Consider the following 9,941-nt stretch of genomic DNA (forward strand, 5'->3'; position numbering starts at 1 on the left):
TTCCCCGGTGTTTTGGGGTGTTTTTCCCAGTGTTTTTGGGTGTTTTCCCCGTTGTTTTGGGTGTTTTCCCCGGTGTTTTGGGGTGTTTTTTCCCGCGGTTTTTGGCTGTTTTCCCCAGTGTTTTTGGCTGTTTTCCCCATTGTTTTGGGGTGTTTTCCCGGTGTTTTGGGGCTCACCTGAGCGCAGGTTGGTCATGGTGGCCGGGTACTCCAGGCTGTTGGGGTTGTGGGCGGTGACCCCGATCTCGATGGACCCCGACCATTTGTCCACCAGTTTGTCAATGCGGATCTGGGGGGGTCAGGAGGGGGGTCAGGACACCCCAAAAAACCCCAAAAAACACCCCCAAAAAATCCACAAAAACACAAATAAAACATCCCACCAAAAATCCCACAAAAAACCAAAAAAAATTCCCCAAAAAACCCAACAAAACCCCCGAAAAAAACCCTAAAAAAACCCCAAAATAACAAAAAAAATCTCTCAAAGAATCCCCAAGAAAATCCCAAAAAACTCCAAACAAAACCCCACAAAAAAACCCACGAAAAACAAAATAAAAATAACTCAAACCCCAAAATAACAAAAAGAAGCTCCCAGAAAACCCCACAAAAAAAACAAATAAAAAAAACCCAAAACAAACCCCAAAACAACCAAAAAACCCCTCAAAAAAGGGCCTCAAGAAACCAAAAAAACCCCACAAAAAACCAGATAAGAAAAAACTCAAAAAAACCCAAAAAACACCCTAAAAAAACCCAAAAAAACCCTAAAAAAAACCCAAAAATAGCCTAAAAAACCCTAAAAATTCCCCCCAAAAATCCAAAAAATTCCGTAAAACCCAGAAAAAGCCCCCAAAAAATCCCAGAAAATTCCCCAAAAATCCCAAAATTTTCAAATTCCTACCTGGAATATCTCCCCATCCCTCAGGGCTCTGGTGCTCAGCACCACGCCGTTGTTGAACTCGTCCAGCGACCGCCACATCCCAAAATCCCCCCCAAAAAATCCCAGAAAAATAAAAAAAAATCCAAAAAATCCCAGAAAATTCCAGAAAAATCCCAAAATTTTCAAATTCCTACCTGGAATATCTCCCCATCCCTCAGGGCTCTGGTGCTCAGCACCACGCCGTTGTTGAACTCGTCCAGTGACCGCCACATCCCAAAATCCCACCCAAAGAATCCCAGAAAAACCAAAAAAAATCCAAAAAATCCCAGAAAATTCCAGAAAAATCCCCAAAAAAATTCAAAAAAAATCCCCAAAAATTCCCCAAAATCCCAGAATTCCCACCTCAAACATCTCTCCAATCCTCAGGGCTCTGGTGCTCAGCACCACGCCGTTGTTGAACTCATCCAGTGACCACCACGGCCCAAAATCCCCCCCAAAAAATCCCAGAAAAATAAAAAAAAAAATTCCAAAAAATCCCAGAAAAAATCCAGAAAAATTCCCAAAAATTCCCAAAAATTCCCAAAAGTCTCAAATTCCTACCTGGAATATCTCCCCAATCCTCAGGGCTCTGGTGCTCAGCACCACGCCGTTGTTGAACTCGTCCAGTGACCACCATGGCCCAAAATCCCACCCAAAAAATCCCAGAAAAATAAAAAAAAAATCCAAAAAATCCCAGAAAAAATCCAGAAAAATTGCCAAAAAATTCCCAAAAAATTCCCAAAAATTCCCCAAAATCCCAGAATTCCCACTTCAAACATCTCCCCAATCCCTCAGGGCTCTGGTGCTCAGCACCACGCCGTTGTTGAACTCGTCCAGCAACCGCCACATCCCAAAATCCCCCCCAAAAAATCCCAGAAAAATAAAAAAAAATCCAAAAAATCCCAGAAAAAATCCAGAAAAATTCCCAAAAATTCCCCAAAATTCCCAAAAGTCTCAAATTCCTACCTGGAATATCTCCCCATCCCTCAGGGCTCTGGTGCTCAGCACCACGCCGTTGTTGAACTCATCCAGCGACCTCCACATCCCAAAATCCCCCCCAAAAAATCCCATAAAAACCAAAAAAAAATCCAAAAAATCCCAGAAAAAATCCAGAAAAATTGCCAAAAAAATCCCAAAAATCCCCCAAAATCCCAGAACTCCCACCTCGAACATCTCCCCGTCCCTGAGGGGCCGGTTGGTCAGCACCACGCCGTTGTTGAACTCGTCCAGCGGCCGCCGCCTCTCGGCCGTTTTGTGGCCGTTGCTGAGTTTGATGAGGGCCCCGCACTTCTCGTGGAACAGCAGCGCCTCGTTGGTCAGGGACGGGGCTGGAATGGGGCAAAACCAGCAGGAATTGGGAAAAACCCACGGGAATCCAGCGGGGAGGGGGAAAACGGGGAGGAAAAAGGGCAAAAAATGGGGCGGGGAGGGTGAAAAATGAGTCTGAAACCACAAAAGTGGTGGGAAGACACCCAAAAAATCAACCTGATACCCCAAAAATGGGGAAAACAGCCCAAAAATGTGTTAAAGACTCCAAAAAAGGGGCAAAACCACCCCAAAATGGAGAAAAGGGCCCCAAAAATGGGCCCCAGATGCCCCCAAATCCCATCTGTCAATCATGGGGGGGTGGAAGACCACTAGCCCCGCCCCTTGGTTGGCCACTCCCCCACGTGACCACACCCCTTTATGAGACCACGCCCCCTTTCAGCCTTCCCGATTTAATTGAAATCCCATTTATCACATTAAGCCCCGCCCCTTTGGGTTTGGCCACGCCCACAACAAAGCCACATCTCTCAATGGCTCATTAGCATAAAGGGGCGTGGCTTGTTCCAGCCACAGCCACATGTTTTGGTTCATTAGCATAAACAGGCATGGTTTGCCCCTCTTATAGTCACATGGTTGGGTTCATTAGCATAAAAGGGCGTGGTTTGCCATGGACACAGCCACGTGCATGAGTTCATTATCATAAAGGGGTGTGGCTTGTCCCTATTATAACCACATGTGTGGGTTCATTAGCATAAAGGGGCATGGTTTGTCCCTGTTATAGTCACATGGTTGGGTTCATTAGCATAAAGGGGCATGGTTTGCTTTGGTAACACCCCCAAGTGTGGGTTCATTAGCATAAAGAGGCGTGGTTTGTTATGGTAACACCCCCAAGTGTGGGTTCATTAGCATAAAGAAGTATGGTTTGTTATGGTAACACCCCCATGTGTGAGTTCATTAGCATAAAGGGGCGTGGTTTCCCGCTCTGGCCCCACCCCCAGCACTTACTGCCCCCTGGTGGCTCCAGGCTGTCGGGGAATTTGTCCGGGCGGGGCTGGGGCGGGGCCCGGGGCGGGGCCGGGGGCAGCGCTGGGGGGTGGGGGAGGGGACATCGGTGACACCGGTGACCCCCAGACCACTCCCCGTCACCCCAAAATTGTCCCAAATCCCCCAAAATCCCCCGTCCTACATCCCAAATCCCCCCCAAATCCCCTTTCCCACCCCCTAAACCTCCCCCAAACCCCCCCAAATTCCCCCCAAACCCTTTAAACCCCCCAAAACCCCCCAAATCCCCTCTCTCACCCCCTAAACTACCCCCAAACGCCCTTTTCCCACCCCTTAAACACCCCCAAAACCCCTTAAACCCCCCCAAACCCCCTTTCCCACCCCCCAAAACGCCTTAAACCCCCCCAAATCCCTCCCAAAACCCCCAAAACCCCTTAATCACCCCCAAACCCCCTCTCTCTCCCCCTAAACCTCCCCCAAACCCCCTTTTCCCACCCCCTAAACACACCCAAAACTTCTTAAACCCCCCCAAAACCCCCAAATTTCTCCCAAACCCCCTCTCTCACCTCCTTAAACCTCCCCCAAACCCCATTTCCCACCCCCTAAACACCCCCCAAAACCCCTTAAACCCCCCAAATCCCTCCCAAAACCCCCCGAAACCCCCTATCCCACCCACCAAAACCCCTTAAACCCCCCAAAACCCTCCCAAACCTCCCCCAAACCCCCATTTCCCACCCCCTAAACACCCCCCAAAACCCCTTAAACCCCCCAAATCCCTCCCAAACCTCCCCCAAACCCCCTTTTCCCACCCCCTAAACACCTCCAAAACCCCTTAAACCCCCCAAATCCCTCCCAAACCTCCCCCAAGCCCCCTCTCTCACCCCCTAAACCTCCCCCAAACCCCCTTTTCCCACCCCCTAAACCCCTTAAACCCCCCCAAATCCCTCCCAAAACCCCGCAAATCCCCCCCAAACCCCCCCCAAACCCCCTCTCACACCCCCAAACCCCCTCTCTCACCCCGTAAACCTCCCCCAAACCCCATTTCCCACCCCCTAAACACCCCCAAATCCCTCCCAAAACCCCTCAAATCCCCCCCAAACCCCCTCTCTCACCCCCCAAACCTCCCCCATACCCCCTTTTCCCACCCCCTAAACACCCCCAAAACCCCTTAAACCCCCCCAAATCCCTCCCAAAACCCCTCAAACCCCCCCCAAACCTCCCCCAAACCCCCTTTTCCCACCCCCTAAACCCCCCCAAAACCCCTTAAACCCCCCCAAATCCCTCCCAAAACCCCTCAAACCCCCCCCAAACCCCCCCCAAACCCCCTCTCTCACCCCCCATCCCCTCCGCGGCCGCCGTCCCCTCCTCTCCTCCGTCCGCCCCGCGTCCGTCCCCGCGTCCGTCCGTCCCCGCGTCCGTCTCCGTGTCCAGCACGGTGACCTGGGTGCATTTCCCGTACAGATCCACCACGGCCCAGACGCGGGCGGGGATGCCGGCGGCCGCCACGCCGCAGTCGCGCCCGTTGACCCAGAGGCGCAGCTCGCCGCCGGCCGTGGCCTGCACGCCCACGCTGTCGCCCTCGGCCAGCGCGTCCAGGTCCGGCCCGAAATCCTCGCGCAGGGAGCGCCCGTCCCGCAGCACCGAGCAGCCCGAGACCACCCAGGAACCGCCCCGCAGCCCCGTGGCGCTGCTGGGGAACTCCAGCTCGGCCGGGTCCAGCGCGGTGACGCCCACCTCGATGGAGCCGCTCCACGAATTCACCTAAAAACATAAAAAACAGGGTTAAAATGGGTTAAAAATGGGATTTAAAGGGTTAAAAATGGGATTTATTGGGGTTTTGGCAGCCCCGTGGCGCTGCTGGGGAACTCCAGCTCGGCCGGGTCCAGCGCCGTGACGCCCACCTCGATGGAGCCGCTCCAGGAATTCACCTGAAAATGGGGAAAAATGGGGGGAAAATGGGATTTAAGGGGTTAAAAATGGGATTTAAAGGGTTAAAAATGGGATTTATGGAGTTGAAATGGTGTTTATGGGGTTAAAATGGGGAAAAATGGGTTAAAATGGGTTAAAAATGGGATTTAAATGGGTTAAAATGGGGTTTTTGGGGTGCTGGGGAACTCCAGCTCGGCCGGGTCCAGGGCGGTGACGCCGACCTCGATGGAGCCGCTCCAGGAATTCACCTGAAAATGGGGAAAAATGGGGGAAAAATGGGTTAAAATGGGATTTATTGGGGTTTTGGCAGCCCCGTGGCGCTGCTGGGGAACTCCAGCTCGGCCGGGTCCAGGGCGGTGACGCCCACCTCGATGGAGCCGCTCCAGGAATTCACCTGAAAACATAAAAAACAGGGAAAAAATGGGTTAAAAATGGGATTTATTGGGGTTTTTGGGGTGCTGGGGAACTCCAGCTCGGCCGGGTCCAGCGCCGTGACGCCCACCTCGATGGAGCCGCTCCAGGAATTCACCTGAAAATGGGGAAAAATGGGTTAAAATGGGGATAAAATGGGTTAAAATGGGGATAAAATGGGTTAAAATGGGTTAAAATGGGGTTTTTGGGGTGCTGGGGAACTCCAGCTCAGCCGGGTCCAGCGCCGTGACGCCGACCTCGATGGAGCCGCTCCAGGAATTCACCTGAAAATGGGGAAAAATGGGGGGAAAATGGGATTTAAAGGGTTAAAAATGTGATTTATGGAGTTGAAATGGTGTTTATGGGGTTAAAATGGGGATAAAATGGGTTAAAATGGGTTAAAATGGGGTTTTTGGGGGGCTGGGGAACTCCAGCTCGGCCGGGTCCAGGGCGGTGACGCCGACCTCGATGGAGCCGCTCCAGGAATTCACCTGAAAATGGGGAAAAATGGGATTTAAAGGGTTAAAAGTGGGATTTAAAGGGTTAAAAATGGGATTTATGGGGTTAAAAATGGGATTTGTGGGGTTAAAATGGGTTAAAATGGGGTTTTTGGGGTGCTGGGGAACCCCAGCTCAGCTCGGTGATGCCGACCTCGATGGAGCCGCTGCAGGAATTCACCTGGAAATGGGAAAAAATGGAGAAAAAATAGGGAAAAAACGAGATTTTAGAGTTAAAATGGGGTAAAAATGGGATTTTAGGGGGGTTTGGGGGTGCTGGGGAACCCCAGCTCAGCCGTCACTCCAACCTCGATGGAACAGCTCCAGGAATTCACCTAAAAATGGGAAAAAATGGGGAAAAAACAGAATAAAATGGGATTATGGGAGAATTTGGGGGGGTAAAATGGGGAGAAATGGGATTTAGGGGAGATTTTGGGGGGTAAAGTGGGGAAAAATGAGATTTAGGGGGTAAAAATGGGATAAAGTGGGGTAAAAATGGGATAAAATGGGGTAAAAATGGGATTTAGGAGATTAAAATGAGGTAAAGTGGAGTAAAAATGCGATTTGTGAGGTAAAACTGGCATCAAATTAGGTAAATAAGGGATAAAATGGGGTGAAATTGGGCTAAAAATGGGGTGAAAAATGGGGTGAAATTGGGATGAAAAAGGGGTGAAATTGGGGTGAAATTTGGATAAAGATAGGGTGAAATTGGGGTAAAAATGGGGTGAAATTGGGTGAAAATGAGGTGAAATCGGGGTGAAGTTGGGATAAAAATGGGGTGAAAATGGGATAAAAATGGGGTGAAGTTGGGGTGAAATTTGGGTGAAATTGGGGTGAAGTTGGGGATAAAAATAGGATAAAATTGGGATAAAAATGGGGTGAAGTTGGGGTGAAATTGGGGTAAAAATGGGTGAAAATGAGATGAAATCGGGGTGAAATTGGGATAAAAATGGGGTGAAATTGGGGTGAAATTGGGGTGAAATTGGGGTGAAATTGGGGTGAAATTGGGGTGAAATTTGGATAAAAATGGGGTGAAATTGGGGTAAAAATGGGATGAAAATGGGGTAAAAATGGAGTGAAATTGGGGTGAAATTGGGGTGACGTTGGGGTGACGTTGGGGATAAAAATGGGATAAAATTGGGATAAAATTGGGATAAAATTGGGATAAAATTGGGATAAAATTGGGATAAAAATGGGATAAAAATGGGATAAAAATGGGATAAAAATGGGGTGAAATTGGGGTGAAATTGGGATAAAAATGGGGTGAAATTGGGGTGAAGTTGGGGATAAAAATGGGATAAAATTGGGATAAAAATGGGGTGAAATTGGGGTGAAATTGGGGTGGAAATGGGGTGAAATTGGGGTGGAAATGGGGTGAAATTGGGGTGAAGTTGGGGTGGAAATGGGGTGAAAAGTCCCGGGAATTGGGGGATGGGGAAGTTTTGGGGGTCTCCAAATGATAAATTTGGGGTTCCGGGGGTTTGGGGGGTGCTGAGGGGGAAAAGGGGATTTGGGGACCCTCGGCTCCTCTGCTCCAGTTCCTCCCAGTGCTCCCAGTAGCTGCTCCAGTTCCTTCCCAGTCGCTCCCAGTATCCCCAGTCTCTCTTCCCAATGTCCTCAGTGGTCCCCAACCTTCTCCCAGTGCATCCCAGTCCTCCCAGTTCCCATCCCCAGTGTCACCAGTGTCCCCAGTTCTCCCAGTTCCCATCCCCAGTGTCACCAGTGCATCCCAGTCCTCCCAGTTCCCATCCCCAGTGTCACCAGTTCCCATCCCCAGTGTCACCAGTCCTCCCAGTTCCCATCCCCAGTGTCCCCAGTCCTCCCAGTTCCCATCCCCAGTGTCACCAGTTCCCATCCCCAGTGTCCCCAGTGCATCCCAGTTCCCATCCCCAGTGCATCCCAGTTCTCCCAGTTCCCATCCCCAGTGTCACCAGTGCATCCCAGTTCTCCCAGTTCCCATCCCCAGTGTCACCAGTGCATCCCAGTCCTCCCAGTTCCCATCCCCAGTGTCCCCAGTCCCTCCCAGTCCCTCCCAGTTCTCATCTCCAGTATCCACAGCCCATCCCAGTTCCCATCCCCAGGGTCCCCAGTCCCTTCCATCTCTTCATCTCTCCTCTCCCAGTCCCTCCCAGTTCTCATCCCCAGTATCCCCCAGTCCATCCCAGTCCTTCCCAGTGTCCCCAGTCCACTCCATCTCTTCAACTCTCCCAGTTCCCAATCCCAGTATCCCCAGTATCCCCAGTTCCCATCCCGTCTCTCCCAGTCCCCATCCCCAGCATCCCCCAGTCCATCCCAGTCCTCCCAGTTCCCAATCCCAGTGTCCCCAGTCTCTCCCAGTCTCCATCCCCAGTATCCCCCAGTCCTTCCCAGTCCATCCCAGTGTCCCCAGTTCACTTCATCTCTTCAACTCTCCTCTCCCATTCCTCATCCCCAGTGTCTCCCAGTCCATCCCAGTCCATCCCAGTCCTCCCAGTTCCGGGTGTCTCCAGTCCACTCCATCTCTTCATCTCTCCCAATTCCCAGTCCCAGTGTCCCCAGTCCTCCCAGTTTCCATCCCCAGTGTCCCCAGTCCCTCCCAGTCCTTCCAGTCCTCCCAGTTCCGGGTGTCCCCAGTCCACTCCATCTCTTCAACTCTCCCAGTTCCCAGTCCCAGTGTCCCCAGTATCCCCCAGTCTCTCCCAGTTTCCATCCCCAGTGTCCCCAGTCCCTCTCAGTCCCTGTCCCCAGTATCCCCCAGTCCATCCCAGTCCTCCCAGTTCTCCATCCCAGTCTCTCCCAGTATCCCCCAGTCCATCCCAGTCCCTGTCCCCAGTATCCCCCAGTCCCTCCCAGTCCTCCCAGTTCCAGTATCCCCCAGTATCCCCCAGTCTCTCCCGGTGCATCCCCGTTCCCTCTCCCTCACACTCTCCATCCTCTCCCCACCCCACCCACACCTCCCAGTCCCTCCCAGTCCCTCCCAGTCCCCCCAGTCCCCCCCTCACCTTCCTATCGATGCGCACGGTGAAGACTCGGCCGGGCCTCAGCGGCTCCCGGCTCAGCACCAGCCCGTGGTTGAACTCCTGGCCCGGCTGTGCCCTGGCGGCGCTGCGCCCGCCCTGGGACAGCGACACGAGGCGTCCGCAGCGCGGGTGCAGCTCCGGGGGCGGCCCCGGGGCTCCCCCCGAGGCTCCCCCCGAGGAGCCCCCGCCGGGCCCCGGCGCCGCCATCGCTCCGCGCCCGCCCCGGCCCGCCCCGCCCACCGCCACACGCTTTCGCGACCTTTCGCGACTTTTTCCGCCGCTTGCCGCGCTTGGCGGCGGAGCGGCGCGAATTCGGTTTGGAGCTCTCTCTTTCCGCCGCGTCCCACCGGAAAAACCTTTCCTCATCCCCTCCCCCTCTCCCGCTCCCTCTTGTGCCTCCTCCGCCTTTCTTGTCCTCCCTCACCCCGCTGGAGTTTTTCCCTTCCCCATTTTCGCTCCTGCAGCGCTTTACGGCAGCCCCCTCAGAGCCCCTTCCTCGCTTTACGGCGGCGCGGCGGGCGCGCCCCTCACACCCCTTCTTTGCTTTACGGCGGCGCGGCGGGCGCGCCCCTCACACCCCTTCCTCGCTTTACGGCTGGCGCCCCGGCAACGGTTGCCATGTGGACGGGCCCTGCCTGGCAACGGCGCTCATTAAGGAGCGGCGTTAATTACGGGCCGCGGGTAATTAGCGCCGGGGGGGGCCTCCAGGGGAGGGAAATAAAGCGGCAGCGAGGTGCTGATTGCTGGTACCGGGCGGTGGATGCGGTGTCGTGTCATTATTGCGGGTAATTAGCGGTAATTTGGGGGTAATTAGGAGTTAATTAATTACAGAGAGAGGAAGCGGTGCTGTCAGGGTCTGTCCTGAGCAGAGTTGCGTTGAAATTAATGTTAATTAGGATAATTAGGGGCATAATAGTGCTGCTCC

General features: G+C 53.1%; 2 protein-coding genes across 2 annotated transcripts in view; both read right to left on the reverse strand.

The window, feature by feature from the left end:
* NEURL4 (neuralized E3 ubiquitin protein ligase 4) overlaps positions 1-4,938 on the reverse strand; it is a gene marked incomplete at its 5' end in the record, with an annotated part of 57,563 nt that extends 52,625 nt beyond the window's left edge. Inside the window, 4 exons of the mRNA XM_086871706.1 lie at positions 177-288; positions 2,077-2,240; positions 3,184-3,264; positions 4,515-4,938. Coding sequence (XP_086727832.1) covers positions 177-288; positions 2,077-2,240; positions 3,184-3,264; positions 4,515-4,938 — 781 coding nt within the window. The remainder of the gene's footprint in view (positions 1-176; positions 289-2,076; positions 2,241-3,183; positions 3,265-4,514) is intronic.
* Positions 4,937-9,365, reverse strand: LOC147647479 (neuralized-like protein 4). Its single transcript, XM_086871888.1, has 2 exons — positions 8,999-9,365; positions 4,937-5,638 (listed from the first exon to the last, which is right to left on the reverse strand). The coding sequence occupies exons 1-2, from the start codon at positions 9,221-9,223 to the stop codon at positions 5,402-5,404; spliced, it is 462 nt and encodes a 153-aa protein (XP_086728014.1). The 5' UTR covers positions 9,224-9,365; the 3' UTR covers positions 4,937-5,401.
* Between the last annotated feature and the right edge of the window lie 576 nt (positions 9,366-9,941).

This window comes from Cyanistes caeruleus, chromosome 37 (assembly GCF_971803275.1).
Source record: "Cyanistes caeruleus chromosome 37, bCyaCae1.hap1.1, whole genome shotgun sequence".
Lineage (NCBI taxonomy): Eukaryota > Metazoa > Chordata > Aves > Passeriformes > Paridae > Cyanistes > Cyanistes caeruleus.